The sequence below is a fragment of the Phaethon aethereus genome (genome assembly GCF_964289735.1).
Source record: "Phaethon aethereus genome assembly, chromosome: 1".
In the NCBI taxonomy this organism is placed as follows: Eukaryota; Metazoa; Chordata; class Aves; order Phaethontiformes; family Phaethontidae; genus Phaethon; species Phaethon aethereus.
This window is the reverse complement of record NC_138575.1, coordinates 2,449,339-2,468,300: the sequence shown is the minus strand read 5'-3', so window position 1 is coordinate 2,468,300 and position 18,962 is coordinate 2,449,339. Positions and strand designations below refer to the sequence as shown.

Here is an 18,962-nt window from a genome sequence, read left to right as displayed (position 1 = left end):
CTTGCATTGCTCTTTGTGTGTCGGAGCCCCCAGGACGTGTCCCAGCAAGGACCTTTAGTGCCTTGTGCCATGCCACTTGCTGATCTACCTGGGGGTCAGTTAAGTGGGTGCTAGAGAACGTTCGGAAGAAACAGTAGTGTCCTACTGGCCTTTGCACATACTTGATTGAAATCTGATGCTTGGTTAAAAAGTGCTTTTGTTTAGCCAGGAGGCGTTGGAACTGGCTTTCGGAAGGATCTGTCTCTTCCTTCTCAGTTACAGGTTTTGTTCCGTTAATCAGTTTGCTTTTTTACCTGTCATTAATACAGGAGGAAAGACAGTATCTACCTGGGAATTGAAAGCCACTTGCTTCTCTATGGCCATTCCTCATCCCTACGCAAGGATTAATGTCATTGTTCTTACTGTATCCCTTTAAAGCATGGAGTAAAAAATGTCTTGAAGGTCACATTCCTCCTTGAAACTAATGATGGTGTTTTTCCTAATCCCATTACAAGGGCCCTAGTATCATTAGATGCAAGCGTTACTGTTTAGCTTCATTTGATAAGCTGATGAAAGGGGGAGGAAAAGGCTCCCTGATGCAGAAGGGCATTCGAGTATCTACTGGAATGGAACATGTTTTGAAATGTTATAATCTGCTTAACGTTGGCATTTTGGTGGCCCGGTGCTGTACCTTTTGTAGAACAGCATAAAAGGTGGAAGGGATAGCGATCCTGATGGGTACTTTAAAAAGCTGGAATGGCTCATGCACAAGAGCTTTGAACAATTTGATATTTTTATTGTTTTTCCCCCAAGCCTGAAAATGGGAATCTTGTCTATGCTGTGAGCTCCCCCCTCTGGCATCAGAATATTTGTAATAATGTTGAAAACTCTAAAGCGTTACAGAAATAGGTATTTCTGGAATAAGGTTGGAGCACTTTTTTTGCTGAAGTGTGATATTAAGCCTCCAAAACCAGACTGCTGACAGCACTGCACTGCTACACACTTCCATCCGTTTGGGAATGGGAGGAATATAAAAACCACACTTATTGTAAGTTTGACAAAGAGGGTCTCTAGTTCTGATGTCGTTTCAAAGATGTCAGTGGCCTTATAAGCTGGGCTTGAAATGGTGGCTGCTGGGTTGATGTCAAAGGGGAACGTGCCCTTTTATCAATGTCTTGGAGTCACTAGGCTCGTTCGTACAGAAGCCTACATTTCCTGCCCTAGTATTTAGCTGTTCTTTTGTATAAACCCTTCACGCAACTAATTTTACGGGCCGTTTCTCTCTGTTAGATGCTTTGCTTCGGGGCCACAGCTGTAGATATGGTTGAATCTTCAAGGATTTGGTCAATTAGAGAATGCCAAAGCGTGTTTAAAGTCAGGGAGACACTTTTAGTGAGTCTGGTGGTTGTTAAACCGGGCTGTTGGGTGCTATCTTCTTGCTAGGACAGTCTGAAAGGCATGAGAACTAAAAGTCTTCAAGTTAATTTTGACAAATGCAAAAGATTACATATGAATGCACTAAATGTAGGCTTTTTTTAAATGCGACGTCATAGCCGTTCCTGTGAGAACTGTTTAAAAGTCTTTTACATGTGATGAAGCAACAGTGCCGGGTTTAACTATAACAGACTTCCTTTGCTTTTTTTAATCCACTTTTACTCCTTCATATGCCTGACGCTGGTTGGTAAATCACTTTTGCGGGTAATGCCTCCTATTACAGCGACGCATTACAAAGAGGTGGGTGGAAGTTTTCTTGCTCGTCCGCCTTTTTTCAAATCACTGGGATGAAGTTTTTAATTCATCTGAAAGAAGATGAAGCAACTGGTGGCTATACAGTTCTGTTACTCACTTAAATTAACTTTCATTGTTCCTTACACCATTTCTTTCCCACTATTTGATACTGCTTAGGGGCTGAATCTGTCTCTGCAGCTTCCACTGCTAAGTTTTTTTTCATGCTTTGTGATTTAAATGTAATAGTCGCCTCCACTGTACACATTTTTCTTGGCTGATTTTTGTCTGCCATGCAGCATTGCTGCGGTGGCTTCGCAGTTGCTATATAGCTTACTGGAAAAATATATTGTCCAAGGATTGTAGTTTTGTTAAAAAAAGGATTCAGACTTAAAATCTGGCTTTAAATACTAGTTCTGCAGTTTTGCATCTAGGTGTACAATATTCAGGTCCTTCCAGTTTTAATGAATTAACTTGCGTGACAGTATATGAAGGTGTATGCTAATTTATGTGCTATATAGTCAAATTACCATGTATGTGAAAGAGATGGATCAGTCTCTCTGGTGGCTGATCCCAGTGTCTGTATGACCCAAGGCAAAGGTCTCTAGTCCTGGGGTCCCTTTTTCAGTCTCTGAGATAATCCCAGGTGCAGTTGCTGTTCACTCAGATTAGGACTTGCACCCCAAGTTGCATGAAATACTGCTTATTTTGTAATGTTTTGGCATAAAGTATCCTATTGTGGATGCCACTTAGGTCTGTTTGTGACTGCTATACAGCCCTCTATGCAAGTGCGACAGGATTCACGTATCCCTGCAAATGAACTGAAATTGGAGACTGGAATCCTAGTTAATTGGAATAAAACACAAATAAGGTTTCAGATGGGGCTTGGACTTCTGTCTGACTGATGTGTTCAGTTTTTATAGTCGTAATGATTCCATAGATTATGAATGTGTGGGTTAGATTAATTGCCAACAGCAGTGCGAGGGAGGAGGCACAGGGCTTGAACTGCTTGGTCGATGTGAATGTCCTGGATGGCTCAAGGTTCAAGTTCAGGAGCAGAAAGCAGCATGCCTGGATGCTCTCAGTGGTATTGGACACCAAAGCACATAGCAAAAAGCTGCTCAGAGAGCACCACACAGATGTACTAAATTTACTCCCAACAAAGAAGTTTTTATACTTCAGGCTGGTGATAATCGATGGGCCGTACCCTCAAGGAAAATAAATCTCTGCAAGTCAGATTTATGAGGACCGTTATGTTTATTTGGCACCATGACACTTGTTACAGGGATAAACTGAGCGAACAGGAGAAAAGCTGACATGTTGAAAAATGTTGTAACCTATTTCTCAACTGGACTTCTGCAGTTTTAGAGCCATAAAACTTTCCTCCTTGTTGTTTGGGACAAGTGACTTGAAGAACTTGAATTCGTTGGGGAGCTGAGGACTGGGAGACGTACAGGTGTTTCCTCAGGAAAGAATCCCAAGGCATTTTTGTTCTATGCCGTAGGAATATTGTACATTTTTGTCAAGTGCCTGATTAAGTTTGACATTTGAAAATAGAACTTCACACAGAAATAAGTACTGTACTTCTGAGTATTTAATTAAGATGTTTAGTTCCTGTCAAGGCTGGTAGTTTCTCTTTCCTGTTAAGGGCAGTGCGTCTTCAACTGCTGAAATTTCAGAAACCTGTACTTAACCTTTACTCGTCATTGCATTTACATAGAAATCTGATTAACAACTTTTAAAGTTCAGGAGCTGCGAGTAAATGCAATTAAAGCCCTTTTGGAATCTGTTATTAAGAGCTGGCATTTAATGAAGACTGAGGGCACACTACTGTTACTATCTACACTATAGCAGGATGTCTTAAGCAATTAGTTGAAGGCATGAAATACATGAAGTGTGCTGTATTATCCATGGGTTAACATGGTTGATATTTAAACAGCACACTGCCTTTTCCTCTCTGTGCTGCTGCTGTGTTGTATGTGCCAGTGCGAGTAGCAGAAGCTCAGATGGGTTGGGTTAAGCACAGAGCTGTTTCTCCTGTGTATTAGAATTGCTCATTTCTTCCCTGAGATAGAGGATGCTCCAAAAGGTGGGTGCATAGTAGACAGTAAATGTGAATGAATATATCCTCTTTCTTTGTGATTTTTAAAATGTTTAGCTTTACTTCAGTTATAAACATAAGTTTCTAACTGTATCCTCCCCACCTCCAGAATGATCAGAACCAGGGAAGCTTAGCTAAATTATCATTGCAGAGCAGAAATCGGCACTCCGTTACCTGCTCAACTCTTATGCTCCTGCTTGACCTTTTTATATGCTACATGAACAAAAGAAAGTCCAGTCAAACTGAAAGACAGCATGTTTTAATCTTGCAGGAAAAACACTTCATTTTGTGCCATCTATGAAGCAGGTGGTAATTACAGCTTTCTGATGAAGTTCATTGCTTTTTGGTCCATTTTAAAATGCAGTTGGCTAGTTATCCATCCTCTGGATCATGCTGGACCATACGTATTTTACAAGTTCTCATCAATCATATCGAAGGACCATGTGCTAAAGATACGCATGTATGTGTGTGTATATACATATATATATAAATCCATACATATACACTCACACATGTATGTTTCTATACAGTCATTGAACAGTCCTAGCAATTACAAGTTACTTGCCCAGAGGCCAGTTGGGCTTACTTGTCAAAAATGGCAAAAGGATTTCTTTTTTTCCCAAAGCATTGTGCAATATTTGACCAAACCCTCCAAGCTGTGTAAATGGGTAGATCTCACGGATTCCAGTTGTCATTGTGCAGATGAAACACCTGCTTTACTATGGAAACACGCATCCGAACATGGCTTTTCTTTGAAGGAAATGAATATTCCTGACTGACTGCCCGTGCCACCCACCTTTACTCTGTGTTTTTTATTTATGTTTTGTTTTGGTGGTACAGGCCTGATACTAAAATGAGAAAGCAGCCTTGTTACTTGGATCATTTCTGCTAGCATAATCTGCATTTGCAGAAGAGCTGACGTGCCTGGAGAGAATTAAACGCTGTCCATTTGTTTTGTGACGCAGTTATTCAAGTTGACTATTGGTAGCTTAAATAAATTTGTCATCAGTAGTTGTTCCTTTTTTATTAAAATAAACGGATAAAGCAGCAGAACTACTGGGAAAGCTGGACGAAAAGATGGCCCAGGTCCCGTTCTCCCTTATGAAGGCCAGATGACTAAATCTGGGTGAAAATGTCTTAAGACTTCACGCGTCACTAAGCTGGAGATGACCTTCCTCATGTGCCTTTGTATTAGCTGGTACCGCGTTGTTGGTTATATGTGTATTCAAGCCACTGAAGTTAGAAAGCAATTGCAAAGCCCACCTTGAGGACCTGGAAAAGCGGCAGCCCTCTTTCAGCACCACGTGCCTGCTCACGTCTTGCAGAAGATAAGGTTACCTGCTGGAGTCTGTCAGCAGCTTTTTCTTTTAGCTGCTTATTTTCTGAGCCACGAATACAAGTTAAGATGAAACTTCTAATATCGATGCGGCACAGGGGAGCGGGGTAATGTTAGTAACGGTAAGAGGCCTTTTATTTTGTGTGTTTGTCAGCGGTAAGACACAACCTCTCATGCTCTCAGTGGTTGAGAAAGTCAGTGGATGCAAACCTTGCCCCGTACAAGTCAGCGACGTTTGTCTTGGTGCTTGTAGCAGGACCAGGGTTTCACTTCAAATCTGTTCAGTGATGATACTGATACGGCACAGGGGTGTCGGTACCTCAGAGGGTTAATTAGCAAATGCGCGCAGAAAACACCGCTATTTAGATCATTAGGCCAGGCGTTTGTTACTCGACCCCAGTCCCTCTCCTGAGCGACGTGTAAGCTGTTGTGGCAGCTTGCATAGAGAATGAAATGGGGGCTGGCCAGCTCTGGCTCGTTCGAGGAACCCGCAGCCTCATGCTGACGGCCGTGACAGCACGTAGCGATTTCTCCTTTTGCTGTGCTAGCAACTGTGAAACCCATTATATTCCTGTATCTGTCTCGAGTGACTTCAGCTCATCCGTACCCCAGGCAGAGTCAGAGCCGGTGGTGCTGAGGTTATAAAGTCCATGCCCATGTTATCAAAAGCTTGTGGAATGAAAAGGTTCTGGTTTTAAACTCTCCAAAGCAATCCGAGCAGATGTACAATTCGTTGCCAATTAAAACAGCTTTTAAGAAATGGTGTTTTTCAAGTAGTTATGAGGTTCGTTCCCTCCTTTCCTTCCTCCCCGGAGGTAGATGCACATTCGCAGGTCTACAGCAATAGTTGCGCTAATTGACAATTAGCATTGATAATGAATGTAGTAGTGCTGGTAATGATAGTATTATCTAAAGAGTTTTGGGGTTATTTTTCCCAAAAAATGAAAAACAAAAGGAATTCTTGCTTCTTGTGCAATAATGGAAATGGGCGATGCCTTGAGAGAATTAATTCTGGAAGGGTTTTTATTATTATGTTTCAGTTAAATTAATTTCATAGGCAACAAGAGGATTAGATAAAGCAGGTTGTGCAGCATTAAACAGTATTCACGGCACCTAAAAATTGTTTTTGTTCTTTCAGACTTACCTTGTTGTTTTGGCCTTTGTCATATTTGCTATGTGTGTACTTGGCCCCTGTTCTCGATGTGGTACAACTTAGGCAGAAAGCTCAGTGCTCTTAGAATTCAATTAACTGTTGGTTGGGTTTGGGTTTTTTTTTTTTTTGTTAAATTCCACAATTACTGCAGCATTTTAATTATTAAGAATTTTGATACAGCAAATTACTGGGTAATTAGCTGCAGACTACTGTCTCGCATAGAGTGCCACTGCTTTTCTTGCCTTATTCTGGCACTTTGCTAGTAGTTACCTCCTGTCTTCAAAGCTTCAAGGATGACACCTCTTTTCATATGTTTACAAAGAAGTAAGTGCATGTCACAGTAGTGCATCCTATTTGAACTGCCAGCTTTTTTTTCTTCACAATTCCTTTGCAGTTGCTTTCATTGCCCCTGGAATCATCTATAGCTGGATGTCATCATCCCTCAGGAATGTTGTGCCTTTCCTTAATTCATGCACCGTGGTTTGCTGTCACTGGGCATCCCCACTGAACCGAGGGACATAGGATAATTTGAATCTGCTGTTCTGTTTTTAACCAACTTTCCCAACTGAAATCACATTAGGAGATTTCTCTTCCACTTTGCAATCTCAGCTTCTGATTCCTCCTGCTAGGTCTAACTAAAATGTAACTCCAGAGCCTTCTCAGAGGCTGATACTGCTCCGGAGGAGTCCATGGTGCAGCAATACAGCTGAAATGCAAACATTTCTGCAGCTGCCCAGTGTGTCAGCAATAAGCTGAAAATAAATCATGTTTTCAGTTGCCAGTACTGCATAGCAAAATGCTAGAGACCTTCTCAGATGCTGAGAGTATTATCTCTGTGGGGTTTTTTTGCCTCTTACACTTTCCTCAAAGTACAAGTGAGGTAGCCTTCATTTGTTGTTTCATGCCCAGTGGTTGCCAAAGACAGGCTGGGTGAGACGTTTCCACTAGGACAAACCTGTTCACCAAACACAGACATTACCAGCAGTTGCTTCCATTTTGAGTTGATATAGGAAATAGTAACTAGAGGTGTTGTGTAGCAGGAGCCCTTCCAACACTAATGGTTCCTCCGTGTAAGAGCCTGAGAGCCGGCACTGAGTGGTGTGACGGCTTTTATTGAGGTCCCCAGATTATAAGGAGCCGTTGTGATCTTCTCTTCTGACCTCTGCATAAAACAAGCCGTGCTACTTTCGTGAATTAATTCCTGCTTGAAAGAGGGCACAGGCTTTAGAAAGGTATCCAGTCTTGACTGGGGGGGATCAGTGACACACACTACAGCGTAACCTTTGATGGAAGTGGTTAATTATGCTCTGGAAATGTATGCCTGACTGTTCGTCAAAGCCTCTCCAGCTTCAACTTTCCAGCTTTGGGATTTTTTTTTTTAATTCATTCGTGAAGATTTTTTTTCAGGAGTTGTGTGCCCTCTGTGTTGCACGCTTGCAGACCGATCCAGTAACCTCTTAGCCTTCTCTTCACTAATCTAATAAGACTGAGCTCATGGCTTCTCCGTGTTTTGCTGTAAGTCATGCCTTCCAGCATTTTAACAACTTCCAGGCTGCTTTTGTGCACCCTTCCACCCCCTTTTTCCCTGATCTCTCTTTGTTTGAGTGCCAGGGTATTCCAGATATGAGACCAATACAGAGCCATGCTGTAAACTTTTACTTCTGACGAAGCTGTCTGCTTTATGTAGCCATTTCCAATTAGCTAATTAATACACATTGTCACGGTGGGACCTTTCTCTGCTGTTGATTATCTTCAATATTCCCAAACGTGCTAGAGTCACAGCTTTATACAATAATCCTACAGATCATGACTTTTTGCTTTCCCCCTAGGTGTAGAGATTTAACTATGCTGACATTGGAATTCTTACAGTAGATTGATTATGAAAAAAAAAATAATAAAAAAGAAAATACTATTATTCCATTAATGCTGTGTTCACTTTTGTATTTACTTTTTCCACCCCAAAACATTATAATTTGCAAACCTTCTGTAGTCATTATTTTCATAGGAATTTGAAATGGGAAAAGTTCTGGTCCATTCAGTCCAGAAAGGGACTGAGTGTCTGCAACCACTCTTGTCTGTGCTTTCATTGTCTGATTAAGCTTCTTCTAACTATTATTGTTTTAAAAATGAAGACAGACCAAACTTAGGCTGGAAATTAGAAAATTTCTATCCAACAAAAGCGTTCTGGAATAGTCTTGTATTTCCCTTTGAATACAGAGGACAAAAGGAAAAGAGGAATTAAGATTTCTGGGTCCTTGCAAAATCCAGGATCGGTGGTCTCTTCACTTCTGGTTGTGTGTTAAGGTCCTTGTCGTGTGCCTGCCCCTTTTTCTTTTGGGAGATGCTGTGTTGATTTCTGGTGTTTTGGCTTTTGTCAGATCCTTGGTGGAAATACAGCTTCATCTCTCTCTGTTTATTTAAAGCTAAATTTGTCACCATCATAAGGATACTGGCTAGCCAAGATATATGTTCTGTAAATCTGTGTCACTGGACATGAATTCTATTTTTCTCCTTTAATTCTTTTTTAATAGAGTCTTCTATCATCTGTTCTGTGATTTTTGTCCCTGATCAATATCAGGTGGAGAGGCCAGTAATTACTTGGTCACCCCATTTACCCTTGCAAAATTCATGGTATGGTGTTAGCTTTCATTTAGTTTTCTGGACCCCCTAAATATATGAAAGCATAATGAAAATTGGCATTGATGGTGTAGAGTTTGAAACTGTCATGATTTTCTGATGGAGCAAACTGTTCACACTGCAGCATCCATCTTAATTCAGAGTATATGAGGATGTGAAATACCTATTTACAGCTTTTAATTGATGGAATAGAGCTTGTTCAGAGATCAGGACTCTTATCTAAAACCTCACAAGAAGTACAAATAATGAATTAATTTAGCTGTCGCTCTGTGGCCGGGCATGTTTTATTGCCCATGCATTGGTCATAGGTCAGTCTTGAGCATGATAAGATATAACGACTTACACAACTTCTGGTGGGGCTCAGCCAAAGAATAAAAATGTAGATCTGGAGAGTTGCAGCAAGTGCAAGCGGCGGTCAGACACAGAAGCAAATTTGTTCTTGCCCTGTTGCAGTTCAACGAGGCAGTGTAGTGCAAGCTGTTATCAGATCAGCGTGATAGACAGGCTACACATACTGATACGACCTTTTGAAATTTGAGAATTTAATTAAGCCTCCAAATCCATAAATATTGCTTTTTTCATAAAACATTTTACATTAATTTTCATTTCCAAAGAGCAGTTGGAGAAAGAGTGCTTTGTTCTCTTGCTTTATGTAATGGCTTTGTTTGACGTTGATGTAAATAATACTACAAGGATGGCAGAATTCAACCACTGAACAGAAAGTCAAAAGTCCTTGTTATAGATGAATGGGATGTTGCAAACTTTACAGTCACACATAAATCTTACTGTACATCCATGTGATTAATGTCTAACAAGGTTTTTGATTGATGGCTTAGCAACTACTAATCAGGTGTTATGGGACCAAATCATGAAATCCCTTACTTCGTTGGTTAAGGCAAGCTCCTGTTCGCTTAGATAGGCAGGAAACCATCTGTTTTTTCTTTTCTTTGAAGTGGATTTTAAAGTTCTAGCTTGCTGTAGCTTTTAATAAGTACACGGCCAGGCCACAACTTCTAACACCGAAATATGATAGTTATTAAAATCCTCTACGAGGTCTATGAGAGCAGAACAACTGGATGACTTGAACTGTCTAGACGTAGGGAATAAATTGATGCCGATGACACTGGGTGAAGGCCATGCAGTGCACAACGCAGTGAGAACTGAAAACTTCAGGCTATTTTTTGAGGCAAGTAGCTGGCAAGATTTTCAAACTGGCCCACGTGTTAACCGTAGTGCTTAAAATTCTTAAGGGTTTTAATCTTCATGCTGCAGTTATAAGCCAAATGTCCTGTGGGTTGAAGATCTCTCCTGTCTTAACTTCTCTGCGGCTTGGCTGTGTATTGTAACTGCTGAGCCATGCTTACACTTAATTACTTCGTTCTGAAGAATTTGTGTACTGTTGAATGCAGGGCGCTAGAGCAGAAAGAGCTTTGATCTGTCTAGCACAATTTCTGCTGTGCTTGAGTTTTATAACTAAAAGATGAACTTTGCAAATAGTTCTCAAAACCAGCTATTTTTGCTGCTTTTACAGCTTTTGACTTTTTCAGAGCCTTGTGTCTAACCATCCTGCCCTGCCTATCTAGTGATACCATAAATTAACAATTTGCTTTTTTTTTTTCCTAATCTGTGGTGTTTTCAGAACTGTTCTGAATATCTAACTGCAAACTCATCTTCTATTTCACTTTTTAACGAACAGGGATAATTCATTACATTCCTAGCTCAAACCTCTGTTGGCTTGTTGTAATCTTGGAGCCAAGTGCTGTATTACATGCTTTACATTTTGTAGTCCTGGTTATGAAGTGACACCAGAGTTGTGAAATCCATTATATATAGGTTTCATCCATAATGAGAGAACAAATTGCTAAGTGTGTTTCTTTTTTTTTCTTTTTTAAACTTGGGGTTTAATTATGTTTTTGTGGTGATTTTAAGGCTGTTTTAGTAGAGAAGACGAAATGCAAACATGCGAATACAAATGGATTTGGTAAATTACTGTTAAAAATCAGCACAGTGATTATTTTTACTCTTAACAATAAGCATGCATTTTAAAAGCTTGTGCTCAGGTAAAGTTTTAATTGAGGTGTTTCACGAGTTGAAGTTTCTTTGTGTTTGTATTATTTTTTTTCCCCAAGCTATCCTGAATTGTTTCTAATTAGGGGCATGATACCATTTGCCTAGATATTTATTCCTGTGTAATTTGTTTAAACTTAGACAGCACAGTACTGATGTATTCCTTTCATTACAAGCAACTCTTTTTGATGGGCTTTGACTAGCTAATTATGAAAATGGAACACATTACTAATAGTCTCCGAGTAGCTAGAGTTTTCTGAAAATAGAGACTTTCTGAATGCAATGACAATAGTAAATTTTTAAGGGGTTTCTTTCTATCTTCAGACACAAGGAAATCAAAAGTGAAAGACTTGGAATCTGTTTCTGCTTCTGCAAGGTGGTCTGCAAGGTGGAGTTGCTTAAACAGCATCCAATAGCAGGCCACCACTCAGGGCTGGAAGGGTTTCGCAAAGGGGACCCTGGTCACAAAAACTGAGACACCCAACCCCTTACTGAGTCTGCTGGGCTAGAGGAAAATCAATCCGAAACGACACTGGCAGAACTGATGGCTGTGGGAATTCATATTTTGAGTGGTCAGAGAAGCATGTTTGGTTTGGGATCTATTAAAGGGCAAGTTTTGCAGCATCCCTAGGATTTTTTCCAACAGCATACGAGACCTGCAGCACATGCACTGACACACACGCATGGATGTTTTATATTTCTACATATAAATATATCAAATATATAGGCATACATACACATATATAAAATAGGCTTTTGTAGCTGAACAGATCAATATTGGTAACCTTTATGTTTTTAAGAGCTTTGGTATGTAATCAGTCTGTTAACGGCCAGCCAACAACCCACCCACCACCTCCCTGTTGCTGCTGCTGATAGAATCAGTTTTGGGAGGAGTGGGGACTTCTTGCAAGGTACCTTTGGTACCATCAGGGTTTTGTAGCAGATTGAGATGGTCAAGGAATGTAAAACGAGCTTTTACCAAATTAGTGATGGTGGCATATGAGTCACTAGGATGTCACTTCTGAAAATAAAGCTAGGTTTTTGTTAGTTACGATTTTTGAGATTTTTATTAATTTTCCAGCCTTATAGAGTACCTAAAGATCCTAAACATTCAAGTTAGATTATAATGCTGTTTTATTTCAAATGCTGAGTTCTCCTTCCTTCTGGTGGCAGATGCTGCTGACAGAGTATCTGGATATGAAGAACACCCGCGCTGCCTCGGAGCCATCCACCCAGCTTAGTTACGCCAGCTCTGGGAGAGAATTTGCAGCGTTTTTTGCAAAGAAGAAACCGCAAAGACCTAAAAATTCTTTGTTCAAGTAAGTGCTGGGATGATGTTAAAGCTGTGCCTAACCTATGCTGGTTTTGGTGCCTTGAGTATTGCACAACATCGGGGCTGCTAATTGCAGTTTCACAGTGTGAGAGGAGCGTAAGTTTTGTGGTGGATACTTAATGCCCAAAGCTGAAGCCTCAGTGAGGTCTCTGGTATGAATTCATCAGTGGTTTTTAAAGTGTAGTTCTCTCCAGGGCTCATCTTGGGACTGGGATCGCATTCTACAAGCTGCTGTATAGCTCGCAGTGATATAATACACCTATCTTTGTCCACAGTAAATTCAGGACCTGTTAAAGAGAGTGATAAAGGGTACTGGACAAAGAGAATTAAGATAACTCTGTAATTAATAGAGAGATTAAGTGGTTAATCCTATCACTAGCTCCTTTAATTCAGAGTTCGGAGTAGAAAGAATTAAGTGGTTGGGAGGAGAGTGTAAGAGAGGATGAGGCTGGGTGGCCAAGGGAAGGATATGTGGGAATAAATTTGATGTGCAGGAGTAAGAAATGAGGAGAAATTGTTGGTGAGCAGCACTGTTAGGAGAGGAGAGATGGTCTTGTTATTACACCTAGATTCAGGGGACCTGTGCTGAATTTTCATCTCTTCCCACACCACGTGTGCTGGTCATTCTCTTTGGCTTCTTGAAGATTTTGGGGGATACCAAAATGTGCTGTTGTGGCAGTGAGTGCTCCACATTCAAAGATAACTTTGAGCTTCCTCAGCTCTGCCAGCATAACTCTGTGTGTGGCTGCTCCCTAACTCAGTACTGCCAAAATAATCTGGTGTTTTTTTTTTTTTGGACAGTGAGATTATTCAAACACAGTCGGTGAGGGAACAAGCAAGTTTCACTGTAGATTCGAGGGAATGGCAGAGTGGAGCTGTGGTGGAGAGTGCCAGCAGCTTGAGGGATTAACCTTTTAGTGGTGCTCAGCTGCAGCAGGAGCAGTGTGTCTGATGGGTCCTCAGCACCCCTCTGGACTACAAGCTGCTGCAGGGCTTGGGCTGCCTTTCACTACCAGTCTGAGCGGTGCTTTGGCTATGAGGCTTTGCTCTCTGGAGTCAAGAGAGTCCAAGGTTAAAAAAACCCTAGTGGAATATTTGTTGGAGGGGGAGCAATTGGAAGTGAGCTGATGTTTTCACTCCTTATTTGCTGGAGATGGCGATACATGAAGTCTGGGTGGCTCTTCTTAATAAAGAAACCTTCATTTGTGCTTGGAGGTGGATTGTTAGGTGATGGGGGAATAATACAGGAACTTCAGTAATGGGAAAAAGACTGAGAGTAATTGGCCGTTTTGGGCAAGTGGGAGGGGAGCTTTGTGTTTTGCATCTTCTCTACAGATTTTTTGTTGTTTTTTTTTTCTCCAGCTAAAATTTGATTATCCAGAACTCCCTGTGCTTTGCCCCATGGGCACGTGTATCCAGTGTATTCTCATTGTACCTAAGGCCCCAGCTAGAAATCGAAGTCTCCTGCACTGCCTTCTTTCGCTCTCAGAGGACGAGCTGTCTATGTAATCTTCTGTTATTAGAAGGTTAACTGTTGCCTGGAGGATTTCAGAGGTGCCTCCTGCCTCTGTCAACCCATGGTTATGTCTGCCCATGCCCCTCCCCCTTCCCCCCCCCCTTTTCTTTTTAAACACTCCCATGGCTGTTTGGGTTGAGAATTACACTCTTTGATTTTACTCTGACTTGCAGATGTATATTGGAGCAAAAAAAGGCTGCTCACCTTTTCATATTGTGTCTGTCATGGGTGTACTTGGGCCATGTAAGGTTGAGGAATAAGGATGCTTTGTTTCACCTACAGCAGTTTAATGCTGTGTATTAATTTGTCAGCAGAGAGTGAAGGTGGGTATAATTGTTTAAAGTGAAGGTATGTACCCTCATAGGAGCAGCATGTCTCTTGCCACTCATGGTCTTGTCACCAAGTCATTGCCAGCACCACAGTGACAGCAGCACTTGCTGGGATTTCTTATTTGGTTATCTGTCTTCTGTCAGCTGTGACTGTATCTATGGAAATCTCCATTGAAATGGAATTTCTCAGCCCACTGAGAAAATGTACATGTTTGATGGAGTGTTATTCTTGTCTCCTCTCCCATCTTCAGGGCTTTTCGTGCCACGCTGCGAGGCTCCTTTTCTTGCCTTTCCATTAGCTCCGTCCAAATCAGAGGAGCCTTCCACTTGTCATCAGAATATCTGCACTTAATTCCTCACTTCTGAAGTCTCTTAGGGCCGGGCTCCACTTCACGTTTTCCTCACGGATGCAGGTGTTTGTGCTGTGTCCTGTGATAGCTTGCTGTAAGCTAATTTTATAAATACTGAATACCTTTGCTAGTTGTGTATTCTAGCAACAGTGGGAAGAATGAGGACTCCTCAGTTGTGTCCTGTTGTCTGGAAATCAGTAGTTAGCATTTGGAAGAGACTTTGAATCGTTATTTCCCTATCTTTAAAATGGGTGTAATTTAAAAAAAAAAAAAAAGTCATGATGTATTTAGTTGTTTAATGTTGACTTAAAAAAGAAAACTTCAGATGAGGGGTATTTTGTGAATTCAGATAGTTCATGCCATCATGAACCTGGCTTTCTTCTCTTTCAAAAGGTAGCCAAGTGCATGTCCACGTTGCTGTCTCCCTACAGATGAGATTCGCAGGATGGAAACTGGGCACTGGGGGGAAAGGAGTGAATTGTACAAGCACATGTTGAATGCCAAATACATTAGTCTCAGGCTTGGCTGTAATTATGTGTAATTCTATGTAAAACAAAAATATTTTGAAATCTTTTCTGTGCGAGGATCATCATGGGGAAAGGAGTTACAAGAGTAGAGGAGTTAAGTGTAAAGAGGAACGTAGGAGAAGAGCAGACCAGGGAGACAGCAGAGGAGGGGAAATAGGGGAGAGAAACGGGATGGCTGTGGGAAAAAAGTGAATATGATGAGATCCTGCAGCAAAAGGCAGTGCAGGGCTCTGAGGAATAATCTGAGCTGCTGTCTCAAGGAGGAGACTGAGGTTTATTGCTGTAGTTTGCCTTGACCTGAAACTTCTGGTTTAGATGCTTGGAGAGGACCCCTGGGCCATGGAGATAGTGTTGTGCTTAGCATCTCACGAGGGGCAAAAGGGAGCACGTCGTAAATACGGACCCAAGAATTTACTGTTCGTTTAATTAAAGTCTTAAGTGTTTGTTGTATTTTGATAGATTATTATTAGTTCAGTTGCAGTAATAGTAACACTTGCAGTTCAAATTGAAGCAGAAAAGCCTCATTAATAGTAATAACCTTAACACTGTTGCAGAAGAAAGCTTACAAATGCTTTCCCCGTTGTTCTGGTGTGATGCTGGTGTTTCCAGTGTCCCTCTGGGCGGCACCAAGACTGATTGAGCCTGCCTTAGCAGAAGGGCTGGGGAGGGGGTGAGGGATGTCACAGCGGATCATCAACATCTTGAGGTCTTCACCTTGAGGAGTTTGACATTCGTGAAAGATGTCTTCCCTCTAAGTCTTGTGTCCCCCTTGGCTACTTGAAGATGCTTTGTCCCCACCGCCTGCTCCCTTCTCCTTGGTCACCCAGCAGAGCTGCCCAGCTCCAGCCCGAGCACACCAAGATCTGGTGTTTGCTGGGCAGTGCCTGCCCGGGGCGGCAGCCCTTGGCCATGTGGGGAGTCCCCAGCGCGGAGCTCAGGCAGGTCAGCACGGTTCCTCGGCCATGGGACACTTGTGGTCACAGAGACACCCAGCTCAGGGCACAGCAAGCCCAGAGCTGTCCTGAACCCTCGTGGTGTCAGGTCAGTGCCCAGTCTGTGGTCTTTTACTATCAATGGCAAAAATCATGTTTATGGGGCTACGGTAGTTGGAAAACATTTGTCTCTGCCTCTCAGATTGCTCCTTGTGGAGTATTAGAGCAATAAATAATTTATTGCTCCCTAGTTTCTGTGAGAAAGTTCATTTTTAATTTTCATGTATAGGTCAGTGAGCAGTTTAGATGATGGTGGCCTATGGCTTTGGTTTGGGTTTCACCTGTTTTTGGGGCCATTCCTACTTAAATGCCTGGGTGGTCCCAGCTGGTAGAGCAGAGGAACATCTCGGTTCTTTGCAGGCAGGTCTGTGTCACAGGTGGCTGCTGGTAGAGCTGTGCTGATCACAGGTGGCAAAGTGTGGTGCATCAGTGATGGAGTTTTATAGGAAAAATGTGCTTTGTCTGCCTTGATAATTTTGCTCCAATGTGCAGGGAAGTCTTTTTTGTTTAGAGCTGCCTGGGTCTTACAAGAAGGATGCTTCTATGGATGGCTAACTGACTGGATTTTATTTTTTTTTTAATTACAGGTTTGAGTCCTCCTCTCATGCTATTAGCATGAGTGCCTATTTGCGTGAGCAGAGAAGGGAACTGTACAGCAGAAGTGGAGAACTTCAAGGTGAGGAGAGAGATAATGTGCTAGTTTGGATGATTCTCTTTTGCAGGAGCTTGAATATCTTGTCCATACTATGTCAGGGTGTTAATACCTCTCCACTTTGCCCACAGGCTGTCTAAATCTCTCCAGTTTTTAAGGTTTGTTTGTTTATTCTTACTATGTTGTGAAGCATCAGGGTTTCTCTTTATTTTCAGCTAGAGGTCCAGGTCTTAAAAGATACTCACAAAACAAGGGTGACATGCAAACAATCTCACCGTAAGCATTGCTTTTGGACACTTGGAGCTAATGTCTGCTTCCTTATCTACAGTTTATTTCTGATACGCTGAATGTGATGCTTACCCTGAATTGCTCTGGGAACTTAGCTCAGTCATCTCATATTTGAAGTTGCAAGTTGTAAGGCCTAAAGTGACCAGTTCTTTGGCTTTTGTACAAGAAGATGAAGTTGCAGAGTGTTTGAAAATGGTGAATTTGAAGAGTTGGACTACTCTTGCTGGTTTATGTTGCTTGTGGCCAAGTGCTGTACGTGCACAGAGAAGTGTTCTCTGAGCATGGCTTCATTTCATGGTTTTTTTCCTGAATGGTCTAATTCACAAAAGTGTTGGTTTTGGGAGCAAAATCAGGGGAAGATCTTGAGGCTGTCATGATAATGTATAGCAGGACTAAGTTCTTTTGTGTCATCTATTGTAGTTTCTTACTGGGCTAAGCATAACAAGAAAATAATGTGTATTCTCCAGATATTACAGTGATGGACAAGGGTCGAATTTCTCCTTGAAATCTTACTCATGATAATTTTCAGTTGGCTTTTAATTGAAGGTGGTTTATAGTTTACAAGAGAATTTTTGGATGACTTTCTGCTCCCTTCCTCCTTTTTTAACTTACTTGTCCTCAGCGACAAGTTAAACCCACAACAGTGTGAAAAGAAGTCTTGAGAGACATACAGTGCTGCTGTGCACAGATTGCTTCACTTAGGTGGCTCTACAAAGATTATCTTAGTATTGATGATTAAGGATATAATGATTCACTCTATGGTGAGTATTCAGCTACTTCTGGGTGGACTGTGAGGAAGAATCTGAGATAAAGATGTACTGAAGTTGACAGTTGCCCACACCATGATCTGACAGCATATAGGAATAAAATAAAGTGGAGATAACCCGTCTTTTAAATAATGGTATCACCATTTACGCACACTTGGAAGGTGTTTAGCTTACAGCTCTTTACTGTTTGAGACTCAGGTTCTCACCTTCAAAATCTGTCACACGCTCTTGTGCCCAGCAGCAATGGAAAGAAGTTACCCAGTTCAGCAGGATGTTGTAAAGTGTAAACTGTTATATTGCACCATCATTTTCTTACACCAGTGGGCAGTAGGATTTAAGCAGTTACTTCTCCGCACTTAATAGCTCTATGTTACAAACTGCATGGGACAAATGTGGGTTCAAAGCCAAGAATTTTGAAGCTGTTGAGAGTACTAAGTTTGGAGCAGTGATGGGGCCATCAGGGAGCTTGCAACACTTGCCTCAAAAATTTCAGGTCTCTGGGATGAGTTCTGTTGCCTTCTGTCATTCCCAGCTGCCCCCACACCCTGACGCAACCACTTGTCCTTGCTGCTCTAAAACAACAATGGAGAACAGTATTGGCTCAGTCCATATCTGTGTCCTCTTCCAGGTACTTTGTGGCTGAGCTCTGGGTATTTTTGTGGTTACCGTTGCTGTTAGACTGAAATGAGGATTTGTTTTTTAAATAGCTCCTTTCCGGGGTCTAGAACTTGTTACTGATAAGCACAACAAGATTTCATGAAAACGTGACTCCTTGTTTGATATAAGACAAATGTTGAGGCAAATCTTGTCTGGAGCGGGAGATTGTGAGCATTTTCAAGAGAGGAGGGTGCAGGAGAGAACTATGCAGACTTACAGCTGCTGAGCTGGCGCTGCGTTGGGAAGAACAAAGCCTACGAGCTGATAAAGAAGTAAAGGACAGAACATAGGAATTAGTGTGGATAGGGACAAGATTATATTGCCTTTTCTGGATGAATTGGAAGAGTTTGAATGTGATGCAATAGGTGACAAAAAGTCAATGTAGGGAGTCAGGAGGGACAATAGATGAGATGACTTTGCTGAGAAATTTTTGCAGTTTAACCATCAAGAAAAGTTTCCCTTTGAACTTTATGTTAAAAATGTACTATCCTCTCTTTCTATTATAAGCTGCTGGTCCCTTTTAGTTAGCTCATTAATCTTCCTGAATCCCAGA

General features: G+C 41.6%; 1 protein-coding gene across 1 annotated transcript in view; it reads left to right on the top strand.

Moving 5' to 3' along the window:
- EXOC4 (exocyst complex component 4) overlaps positions 1–18,962 on the top strand; it is a gene marked incomplete at both ends in the record, with an annotated part of 415,129 nt that overhangs the window by 97,691 nt on the left and 298,476 nt on the right. The window contains 2 exons of the mRNA XM_081999953.1: positions 12,172–12,317; positions 16,633–16,721. Coding sequence (XP_081856079.1) covers positions 12,172–12,317; positions 16,633–16,721 — 235 coding nt within the window. The remainder of the gene's footprint in view (positions 1–12,171; positions 12,318–16,632; positions 16,722–18,962) is intronic.